At 32.8% G+C, this 11,984-nt stretch overlaps 2 protein-coding genes across 2 annotated transcripts; both read right to left on the reverse strand.

Annotated features, from left to right (window-relative positions):
• Positions 1-2,521: 2,521 nt before the first annotated feature.
• Positions 2,522-4,568, reverse strand: LOC125869477 (pectinesterase 3). Its single transcript, XM_049550036.1, has 3 exons — positions 3,512-4,568; positions 3,117-3,308; positions 2,522-3,027 (listed from the first exon to the last, which is right to left on the reverse strand). Exons 1-3 carry the CDS (start codon positions 4,434-4,436, stop codon positions 2,522-2,524), a joined length of 1,623 nt encoding a protein of 540 aa, XP_049405993.1. The 5' UTR covers positions 4,437-4,568.
• Positions 4,569-7,330: 2,762 nt separating this feature from the next.
• On the reverse strand, positions 7,331-9,391 carry LOC125869493 (pectinesterase 1). The gene is made up of 4 exons (XM_049550037.1): positions 8,632-9,391; positions 8,021-8,212; positions 7,422-7,932; positions 7,331-7,349 (listed from the first exon to the last, which is right to left on the reverse strand). The coding sequence occupies exons 1-3, from the start codon at positions 9,374-9,376 to the stop codon at positions 7,427-7,429; spliced, it is 1,443 nt and encodes a 480-aa protein (XP_049405994.1). The 5' UTR covers positions 9,377-9,391; the 3' UTR covers positions 7,331-7,349; positions 7,422-7,426.
• Between the last annotated feature and the right edge of the window lie 2,593 nt (positions 9,392-11,984).

Genomic DNA, 11,984 nt, shown 5'->3' on the forward strand with positions numbered 1-11,984 from the left:
ATTTTAAAAAATGATATTTAGTATATACTTTTAATTATCAATTACCAAATTACGAAACCCAAATTTTGAAAAACTTAAACCAAATACAGAACGCGCACCCCAACTTGGACTAAGTACTCAATACTCACAAATATCTCCCATGTGATAAAATTGACAAAAGAGGGAGAATTGATATGACTCAACTACTTTGTCCAAAGTAGGACCATCTTGAAATTGTCATAGTGTGACATTTTTAAGGTAAGAATTAAGATTATCATGACAGTTGATTCCTTCTTTTTTAATTGGGGAAATAACTGTTTTAATTCATGTATTATTGCATAATTCTAATTTTAAACCTTGTGTTATTTAATTATGTCGATTTAACTTTTAATTATTTGAAGTGTGCAGTTTTGATCGTTAAAGTTAACAATAGTTAACTATTTAACAAAATGACTATTTGAAAATATATAAAATAAAATAAAGGATTGGTGATTCTAAATTCTTGAAAAATTATATATATATAAGGGCTTTGTCGTATCTTGAAGGAAATTGTTTGAATTTCTCCAATATGTATATGCGCAATATCTCTTTAAGAAAAATGATTATTCACGTCTCAAAGCATTTTCTTCTTCAATTTATACTTCCTATTTTTTTTAATAACATAATCTAAAAAAAAAAAAAAAACATAATCTTGAAGGATGATCAATAAAAATGGATGTTAGAAATATTTAAGTAAGATGAAATCTGCTTCAAATTTCATTACAAAACTATAAAGCAGCAAACAAATTTTCAAACTAGCAAACAATAGATATTTATTAAAATTGAACAAATTTGCTATCATACGCATTTGAAGGGAGGCAAATCAATATGAGATTTTTGATGACCGAAGACCACAAACATGAAAAAGAAATTGCTAATTTTAGAAGAAGCGCTCAAGAAAATGGAATTATTTTTCTCCTAAACTTTAAGTCATGTTGCTTACCAAAGAAAGATAGCAAAAAATTATCTAGTTTTTTTCAATGTACCAAAGAAAATGTGATTGGTTGCAAAAAATTATCACCTAGAGAAGATATCTTTTTTTAGAAAATGAAAGAGTAGATATGGCACTAAAAAATTCAGTGGAGCACCATAACTCATAGGTCAATATTTTTTCAAAATCAGACCACTCAATTTATGATATTTATAGGCTATACAATAATATTGATCATATGTCCATTTCATATAGTAACATCACTATTTATGAAAGTTAAATGATTTTCAATCACAAATTCTTAAAATATATTTTCCTATTCTTCAATGTGCAAAATTCTACATATTTAACTTTTTAAAATAATTTTAAAATTAAAAATTTTGATTGAAATTTAGGTAATTTAATTGGCATTCCTAAAACTCTTTTATGACGAATTATGATATTTTATTGACGACAAATGAATTAAAGTACAAACACAGAACAATAATATGATCAATGTAATTCCACAAGTGGATTTGAAAAAGATAAGATGTACACATACTTTATTCATAGCTTTGTGGAATAAAAAGATTATTTTTGTTTAACTCTCGATTCAAAAAGGAGATATAGATTCTCATTCGAACAATTTGTCAAAAATTCAAAATCAACCATTCCAAGGGCATTGAGAGTAAATTTCACGTTTGTTTTATCGTTCTACTTCTATTGTGTTAATTTTGCCTTTAGAAGTGAATTATTTACAACATATGACCTCTTTTAGGTCACACTTTACATTTTTTTTCATGTTAATCAAATGGAGAAACTTTGGCTTTTGAAAGTAATAATTAAATGTATTACTGCCTCTATTTCAAAAAGAATATCCTACTTTTCTTTTTTAGACTGTTTTAAAAAGAATGATCCTTTTGTTTTTTTTACAACACTTTAATTTCAGCTTTCCACGTGACATGTTTCAAACCACAGGATTAAATGACATTTTGATACATTTGTCATAACTTTAATTAGGAACCACAAAATTAAAAAAATATATATTTTCTTAAATTACATGTCAAGTCAAATTATTTTTTCCCGATAATAAATACCCACTAGAATAGCAGATACAGAATCTTAAATAACTGACCTCAAAAAAGGTCATTAGTGCAAAGACATCATTTTACCATTTGAACAATTACTCAATAGATACTAGAAAGAAAGATATTGGCCCAATCACAATTTTCCTATGTTCATTCACATGACTTCTCCCAAGAGGCCCAAACTACATCAAGTACCAAAACTAAGCCCAAAAGTCCCATAGGATTATTCAAAGATCAAAACTACAATCTGCCACTTTTTTCGCTAAAATATATATATGTATATTAACTTGTGAAACCCTAACAAAACTGATTGACAGCTCAGTGTTAGGGAATGGGCCATGGAAATGCTTGTCACACTAGAGTTGTGTGTTCTTTCTTTTCATGCTTTAAACTCTTAATTTTGGCTCTGCCTTTGCTTATGTTGCACATTATATATATTACTACTACTTATTTTGAGCTTTTTAGTAATGTTTTCTACATAAACGAAGAGTACTTTTATAATTCCCTACTCAAATAATCCTTCCACATACGCCACGCTAGTTGAATTCAACCATGATCCGCCCTGAATCAGCTCAGCCACAGTGAACGGCATAGCTTTAGCAGGATCAGTAATGACATGATAACCAGGCCACTTGACACGCTTACTAGTACCAGCACCAGGTCCATTGTTCATAAATTCACCATAATACAATGTCTTCAACGCAAAATCTCCGCGCCATTCAAACCAACCTGATGGATCAATATGACCACCTAGGTACGATTGCATCACTACAGTTCTTGAATATTTTTTCCATGGCCTACCAAGATACGTTTTGAATTCGTTCACGACTGGTTCAAGGTCCGGACTTGCTATTATGTCACATAACTGAATTGATGTCCCAGTCGCCTGATTTGGGTCCGTCCTGCCTTGTGCAGTCACCATGTTTTTCTGTCTTTTATTCGGTTTTCTAGCTACGAGCTGGCATTTCTGGAATACAACTGCTGCATTACCAAATATGAAATCAACAGTACCTGCAGAGACGGATTCAAGATTTGAACTTTTTAATACTTGAGTTCAATAGAAAGCATAGCACATTTGGGGTAATCTACTTCACGAGTACCTGTCACGTAGGAGTCTCGATAGAATTGCCTTAGAGAATGTGCATAAAGGGTGTCTTGATAAGCATCTATACGACAACGATTTATGACAGACATATCAGCTCCAACTCGTAGTGCCACTGCTTGGCCTTTCTCTGGTCCTGCTGTGTTCTGTATACATAAGTCCTGTAGTATAAATCCTTGGCCAACTGCAGCTGCAATATGATGAAAATGCACTAGTACATATGTAACACTTGTTCATTAATCAAATATGAACTACAAATAACACAATCCTTAATCCTAGCTCGTGATGGCGGAGCCAGGATTTTCATTAAAGGGGTTCGAAATATCAAAGGTATATGACAAAGGCCAAAGGGTTCAACATCTACTATATATACATAAGTTGTTGAAAACTTACCAAGAGTGGCAGAGCGGAAGGTTGTTGATCCATCGACAACATTAAGGCTACCAGTAATGATGGTAGCATTCATTCCATCACCAACAATCATCAAGTTCATTTTCTTCTTAGTCACCTCAACATTCTCTTTATAAATTCCCATCTTTACATAAATCACGTACCGCGTCTTATTCTTATCTGGTGCTGCAGCAACTGCTTCAGCAAGTGTTTGATAATCCCCTGTTCCATCTTGTGCCACCACTGCATTTGCTATAATGTCCTTACCCGAACTCTCCATCAGCTTCCTATCCTTCAAACTCACCCAAGATGGCATTTTCCCTAAAATCGTCCTGAAAACATCCTCATCGTGAGTTGTTACAGACGCGAGCATCGCCAATGCTACCTTAGCTCTCGTGATCAACTCATCAAGAACTGTTCCATTCTTAGTACTTAACGAATCAAGGCACGTAACGTGGTTAGTAAGCACACCACTTAGCCAACTTTGCGCATTGGCATGCCCCGAGTGACTTCTTTTATCAATTGCTACAATTGAATCAGAAACTAAATCAACTGACAGATCAAGAAGCTCAAGACAATCAGTTAAAGCCCCTTGTTGATGAATGTCATTGATCTGATTCTTGATTTTGCGAACCACTGGAATTGCACTGTTCATTTGATGAACATATTTAACTAAAAATTTCTTCAGAATACTAAGTCCATCTGAATCTGATGTGACAATTTTAGAGACATAAGTAAGGCAGAGTTGGGAATCTTGTGCAGTTTTACATAGATTAGAATGTTTAATCTCAAATTGATATGGAGAAACAAGAAATACAACTAAGAAGAGAGCAACAAAAAAAGTTATGACAAAAGTGAGGATCTTCAAGCTGATTATTGGATTTTGTTTGTGTGTTTTTGTTAACAAAGATTGATGAGGAGTAGCCATTTTCTTAGAAGTTTGTAACTCTGTTATGTGTTGGATGTTTTGAAACACTTTCACTTACTATAATACTTTGTTTATATAATATGTGTCATTCATATACGCTGACGTATTTTAGGTGGTTAAACTTTAACATATGTAATAATGAACGCTTGAAAATACTCACAAATATCTCCATTATTATTCCATTTTTAATTTTCATGTATGGAATGGAAGCAATAATAATATAATATAATGGTCTAGACTCTAGCCAGTACTGTGATAAATTTGACAAAAGAGGGAGAATTGATGTGACTTAACTACTTTGTACAAAGTAGGAAGGAGTTAGGACCATCTTGAAATTGTGTTAGTAGAACTTTCTTGAGGTGAGATTATTAGAACGTTTGCATTTTTTCATTCTTAATTGAAGGTCGTAGATTTGAAGTGTTTCTTTTTTTAATTGATTTGAACTAGAACTAATCANAACATACACTTTTACAATTTTTAAGAAGTGTAAATAAGGGTATAATAGGAAAAAACTTGTTGTCCTTTCTTGATTTGTCAAAATGGACAACTAAATAGGGACAACCAAAAAAGGAAATATGGACAAGTAAATAGGGATGGAGGGAGTATAATATAATGGTCTAGACTCTAGCCAGTATTGTGATAAATTTGACAAAAGAGGGAGAATTGATGTGACTTAACTACTTTGTACAAAGTAGGAAGGAGTTAGGACCATCTTGAAATTGTGTTAGTAGAACTTTCTTGAGGTGAGATTATTAGAACGTTTGCATTCTTTCATTCTTAATTGAAGGTCGTAGATTTGAAGTGTTTCTTTTTTTAATTGATTTGAACTCGAACTAATCAAACAAGTAATGAATACCTAATAACTACGAACAATCTCTCTTAGAAAAAAACTATAGCTTGAGAATGAAGAAAAGTGGATGTCGAGATATTCAAGTAAGATGAAGTCTGCTTCAAGTCTCATCATGGAACTATGAAGCATCAAACAAAGTTTCAAAATAGTAGAAATAAGGTGTTAAAAAGAATTTGAAGTAGAGACGAATTGTCTACATGTTATCTAGCTTATCAAAGAGGACGTACAGTGTCATCTTCTTAGAATTATTATTTAAGAAGATAAATATTTACAGAAACATACAGGCAAATCATTATGAAATTTTAGATATGTTAATTTGAGAAGACGCATGAAATTTATTTTCCTCCTAAACTTAAGTCAGGTAGCTTATCAAAGAGGAGAACATATAGTGTCATCTTCTTAGAATTATTATTTAAGAAAATAAATATTTACTGAAACATAGAACGACAAAAGTCTCACATTGGTGGTTAAAGAGACGGTGATGTATGTACTTATAAGGCTTGAACAATCTTCCTCCCTTTGAGCTAGCTTTTGGGGTGTGACTTATGCTCAAGACCTAATTTCACATGATATCAAAGTCGGGTCTATCTCACTCAATGTTGAGTCCCCCAAAATAAAAATTGTCTATACACTAGATATGTTAGGCATCGGGTGTGAGGCGGAGTAGTTAAAGAATGACAAAAGTTTCATATTGATTTGAGCTAGTTTTTGGGGTGTGAGTTAGGCCCAAAACCTCGAAGTTAATTATGCATTAATTCTTTGTTATGTGATTGTATTTGTATGGCAATAAACTTTAGCCAAAATATATTGATATTTTCTTAAAATTTGCTAATATTCAAATTATCATCAACTTTGATTGAATACTTGAACAAAAAATTAGAAAAGATTTATAGCCACTCAAAAATTAAGAATTTTCGCATATAGCCACTCAAAAATTAAGAATTTTCGCATCTAGCCACTCAAAAATAACTTAATTATGCTTCATAGCTATAGTATGTTAATTACAATTTGTAGCTACATGTTAGAGGGAGGAGAGAGACGTGCGAGATTGAGAAAGGGAGGAGAGAGACAAGTGAGAGAGGGCAGAAGTGGAGAGAGGTGAATTGTATTTGTATATCGATTAGATAATTGTTTATATGTAACTACTATGTATATGTATCAATGATTGTATTTGTATATCTGCTTACATTTTGTACCCGTATACAATTGAATCGGGTTCACACATTTGTATTTGTATATCCAGTCTCTCTCTCGCTTTATACAAACACAAAATATACATTTGTATTTGTATAATTTATGTTTGTATAAAGCGAGAGAAAGAGAGAGAAGAGAACTGGGCTGGGAAAGATTTGTATTTGTACAAATATAAGTGTATAGGGCGAAGAGATATATATTTTGTATTTGTATATCCAGTCTCTCTCTCACTTTATACAAACACAAACATAAATTATATATTTGTATTTGTATAATTTATGTTTGTATAAAGTAAGAGAGAGACTGACCGAAGAGAATCTAGAGAGACTAGGCAGGGAGAGGGAGAGATGTCTGAAAAAGAGGAGAGATGCGAGAGAGAGGAATGCAATTATAGCTAGAAGTAAGTTCCGAACTGTAATTAATACAAACTGTAGTCATGTTAGCTAATTAACTAGTATACTACGAAACTGAAATAAATCAAAAGAAAAAGAAGAATAGACTTGAAACAGCCAAAAGGTAACACAATGACTTTCATCTTGCAGATTTTTATTCATTACCCCTTGCTAATTTCATCATAACCACCACCACAACCATACTCGTATAGGAAAAAACTAATATTACTCATATCCTTTTTTAGAAAACTATAATTACATTCAAGCATCACCAGTTTCAGCTTCATCGCCAACATAAGCTCATTATATAAATATATATGTATATAAACTTATGAACCCCTTAACTAAGCTGATTGACAGCTCAGTGTAAGGAATCAGCCATGTAAATGCTTGTCACACTAGAGTTGTGTGTTCTTTATTTTCATGCTTTAAACTCTTAATCCCGGCTCTGCCTTGTTCATGTGGCACATCATATATATATATATATTACTACTACTTATTTTGAGCTTTTTAGAAATGTCTTCTACATAAACAAAGAAGAATTTTATAATACTCTAATCATATAATCCATCCACATACGCCACGCCAGTAGAACTCAACCATGATCCGCCCTGAATCAGCTCAGCCACAGTGAACGGCATAGCTTCAGCGGGATCAGTAATGACATGATAACCAGGCCATTTGACACGCTTACTTGTACCAGCACCAGGTCCATTGTTCAAAAATTCACCATAATACAATGTCTTCAACGCAAAATCTCCGTCCCACTCAGCCCAACCCGCTGGATCAATGAGACCACCTAAGTATGATTGCATCACTACAGTTCTTGAATATTTTTTCCATGGCCTACCAAGATATGTTTTGAATTCGTTCACAACTGGTTCAAGGTCCGGACTTGCTATTATGTCACATAACTGAATTGATGTCCCTGTAGCCTGATTTGGGTCCGTCCTGCCTTGTGCAGTCACCATGTTTTGCTGATTTTTATTCTGTTTTCTAGCTACGAGCTGACAATTCTGGAATACAACTGCTGCATTACCAAATATGAAATCAACAGTCCCTGCATAGACGGATTCAAGATTTAAACTTTTTAATACTGAGTTCAATAGAAAGCATAGCACATTTGGGGTAATCTACTTCACGAGTACCTGTCACATAGGAGTCTCGATAGAATTGCCTTAGAGAAAATGCATAAAGGGTGTCTTGATAAGCATCGATACGACAACGGTTTATGACAGACATATCAGCTCCAACTCGAAGTGCAACAGCTTGGTGTTTATCTGGTCCTGCTGTGTTCTGTATACATATGTCCTGTAGTATAAATCCTTGGCCAACTGCAGCTGCAATATGATGAAAATGCACTAGTATATGTTACATTTGTTCATTAAAACTAGCTCATGATGGTAGAGCCAGGATTTTCAGTAAGGGGTTCGAAATATCAAAAGTATACATATGAAGAGGCTAAAGGGGTTCAACATCTACTATATATACATAAAATATATTTTAACCATGTATAAACAGTGTAATTTTCCACCAAATGAACTCCCTTGATCCTTGCTAGCTCCGCCCCATGTGAAGATGTTCAAGATCAACTAAAGAGGCAAATACACTACATCCCAATATAAGATGGAGGACCAATATCGGTAAATCATGAAGGGGTCTAAGCTTTAGTCTGATTGATAATATATGTACCTAGGTTGAGTGCAAGCTGACACGAACACCACAGTTATACAAATAAACTGATAAGTTGAAAACTTACCAAGAGTGGCAGAGCGGAAGGTTGTTGATCCATCGACAACATTAAGGCTACCAGTAATAATGGTAGCATTCATTCCATCACCAACAATCATCAAGTTCATTTTATTGTTAGTCACCTCAACATTCTCTTTATAAATTCCCATCTTCACATAAATTACATAACGCTTCTTACTCTTATCTGGTGCTGCAGCAACTGCTTCAGCAAGTGTTTGATAATCCCCTGTTTCATCTTGTGCCACCACTGCATTTGCTTTAATGTCCTTACCCAAACTCTCCATCAGCTTCCTATCCCTCGAACTCACCCAAGATGGCATTCTTCCTAAAACCGTCCTGAAAACATCCTCATCGTGAGCTGTTACAGACGCGAGCATCGCCAATGCTACCTTAGCTCTCGAGATCAACTCATCAGCATTTGTTCCATTTATCATAGTTTTAGTAAACGAATCAAGCTCATCCAAGCACGTAACGTGGTTAGTAAGCACACCACTTAGCCAACTTTGCGCATTGGCATTCCCCGACCCACTTGTTTTATCAATTGCTGCAATTGAATCAAATACTAAATCAACTGACAGATCAAGAAGCTCAAGACAATCAGTTAAAGCCCCTTGTTGACGAATGTCATTGATCTGATTCTTTATTTTACGAACCACTGGAATTGCACTGTTCATTTGATGAACATATTTAACTAAGAATTTCTTCAGAATACTTAGTCCATCTGAATTTGATGTGACAATTTCATTGGACATTAAATCAGAGACATAACTAAGGCAGAGTTGGGAATCTTGTGCNNAAATACTAAATCAACTGACAGATCAAGAAGCTCAAGACAATCAGTTAAAGCCCCTAGTTGACGAATGTCATTGATCTGATTCTTTATTTTGCGCACCACTGGAATTGCACTGTTCATTTGACGAACATATTTAACTAAGAATTTCTTCAGAATACTTAGTCCATCTGAATTTGATGTGACAATTTCATTGGACATTAAATCAGAGACATAACTAAGGCAGAGTTGGGAATCTTGTGCAGCCTTACATAGATTAGAATGTTTAATCTCAACTTGATATGGAACAACAAGAAACACAACTAAGAAGAGAGCAACAAAGAAAGTTATGACAAAAGTGAGGATCTTCAAGCTGATTATGGGATTTTGTTTGTGTGTTTTTGTTAAGAGAGGTTGATGAGGAGTAGCCATCTTTTAACAAGTTTGTAACTCTGTTTTGTGTTGGATGTTTTGGAACACTTTCACTTACTATAATACTTTGTTTATATAATATGTTGTTGGAAAACTATATGCACAGCGGAAGCATACCAGAATCTTTACTGCTTACATAAATAATAGATAACCAAATCTGTTTATGCTAGAACACATAATCATGCTAGAACACATAAACTTGCTGAAATTTAATTTGATAAATACCTCTTGAAACGTGAGCAGATACCTTCAAGCGAATTCACTAGTTAGACAACAACTATGGTCCTCTACAGTGATCTCAAGTTCACATCCAAACACTCTCAATACTTGGGTGGGTAAGTATGAATAGAAAACATTCATCTTTTTGTTAGGTTAGGAGAATCCATATTTATAGAAATTTCTTCCCAATCCAAAGAGGAGAACAAAACGCAATCTGTTTTTTTTTAAAAATTCTGAGTTCTAGTAATTAATTATTGAGGCTTCCTATTATGGAAATAATTCCAAATAATTAATTTGAATTTATTCATACCATAATAAATTACAAATCATTCTACTAGAAATTTGTAATTGCACTCGTCTATTTATATTTCAAAATTCCCCATCAAACACTTATGTGATTCCCCATGTTAAGATTACAGATACTAATCAATAAATTAAATTACTAACGAATTTAATTCAATGATTAATTTCCTTTAGAGCACTATTTAACTTATATCATTTGTCGAATTCATAAATCCACTTACAAGGTTTGACACGATGAAAAGTTATAAGTTTCTCAAAAAGGCATATCAATCAATCTCTATAACGAGACATGAATTTCATATACTAACTTATTATTTCAGCAATATACATTATTATCATCCAATCTACTAGGCATATTGACCCATCTCAGAATCTCTCCTTTTAATAAATCAAAACGATAATTAATATATACAGATCATAATAGTTATATTAGAATTAAGAATATAAGTACATTTAATAGTTTAGAGAATATATTTTTGTCAGTCAGTCTTAAACAACTATCTCTACTTGGTCTCGTTCAATACATACAAAATGCACTAGCACAAGAAGTTGGAACTATACCATTCCCATAGTCAAGATAAATTACATCTAATCTTGTGCTACAATCGTACCGATGGCATGTCCAATTTCCATCCTAGATTGTGAACAAAAAACTTTATACTTATAAGAACCGGTGATTTAATCATTTGTGTATAAGCTAAAACTCTACACACTAAATCATCTACTATATAAGTAAACAGACACCATAAAAAAATATATGATCTATTAAAACTGATCAAATATTTATTCCATAATAAATATTAGGCATAATACATATATTGACCCCTAAACTTGGCTTTAAATTTTAACTTTGACCTTCAAGTTTCATAATGCACAAATAGGCACTTTAACTATCCAAAACTTAAACAAGAAAACACTCGGATCCTACCTGGCAAAATGCATGAAATACACTCAAATTAGGCGCGTCAAATGTAAAAATTCAGGGGGTCAACAGTAAAAAAAGTATTGAAAGGACAATTAAACCCTTTTTATATTTTTTTCAACAATTTCCCCCTCTTTTTTGCATTATTTGTTGTTTACTGCAAAATGCAAGTGACATTTAATAAAAAAATTTGTTATTATGAAAAAAATTATAATGAAGTTTTTTTTTGGCAAGAAGGAAAAAGGAACACATGTAGTACTAAATTTTTTTTTTGAGATTCAATCAATTTTTTTTGTCTTTGAAATATTTCTAGTTGTTAATTACTGTAATTTATAGTACTTTCTAAGAAATTTTCAAATAATATATATTATTTCATTTGTCCGAATTTATGCGTCACCGGTAAAATTTGAAGAGTCAATCAGATCTTTTATATATTTTTATATCTTTTAAATATTTAAGTTAATTAATTATCGTGATTTATAATATTTTATACAATTATTTAGTATGGTAAAAGAAATTTAAAAGAAACACGCATCCTTCAATATAGGGTCCCCCTTTTTTTTTACAGGTTGACCTCCTGCCTGTATAGTCTTTTTTTGTCCAGAAGGAAAAAGGAACACGTGTCGACCCCAACGTCCTTTCTATTCCCGCTTATTATATTATATACTAGTGATGAAGAGCCCGTGCTAATAATTAATTTAAAAGTTAATTTTTA

Source organism: Solanum stenotomum, chromosome 1, assembly GCF_019186545.1.
Source record: "Solanum stenotomum isolate F172 chromosome 1, ASM1918654v1, whole genome shotgun sequence".
Classification (NCBI taxonomy): Eukaryota; Viridiplantae; Streptophyta; class Magnoliopsida; order Solanales; family Solanaceae; genus Solanum; species Solanum stenotomum.

Excerpts from the sequence above, each read along its gene's own strand:
- LOC125869477 (XM_049550036.1), bottom strand. The coding sequence starts at position 4,436 with ATGGCTACTCCTCATCAATCTTTGTTAACAAAAACACACAAACAAAAT. Across the intron at positions 3,309-3,511 it reads CTTCCGCTCTGCCACTCTTG|CTGCAGTTGGCCAAGGATTT; the intron begins GTAAGTTTTCAA and ends ATCATATTGCAG. Across the intron at positions 3,028-3,116 it reads TCGAGACTCCTACGTGACAG|GTACTGTTGATTTCATATTT; the intron begins GTACTCGTGAAG and ends CCGTCTCTGCAG.
- LOC125869493 (XM_049550037.1), bottom strand. The coding sequence starts at position 9,376 with ATGTCCAATGAAATTGTCACATCAAATTCAGATGGACTAAGTATTCTG. Across the intron at positions 8,213-8,631 it reads CTTCCGCTCTGCCACTCTTG|CTGCAGTTGGCCAAGGATTT; the intron begins GTAAGTTTTCAA and ends ATCATATTGCAG. Across the intron at positions 7,933-8,020 it reads TCGAGACTCCTATGTGACAG|GGACTGTTGATTTCATATTT; the intron begins GTACTCGTGAAG and ends CCGTCTATGCAG.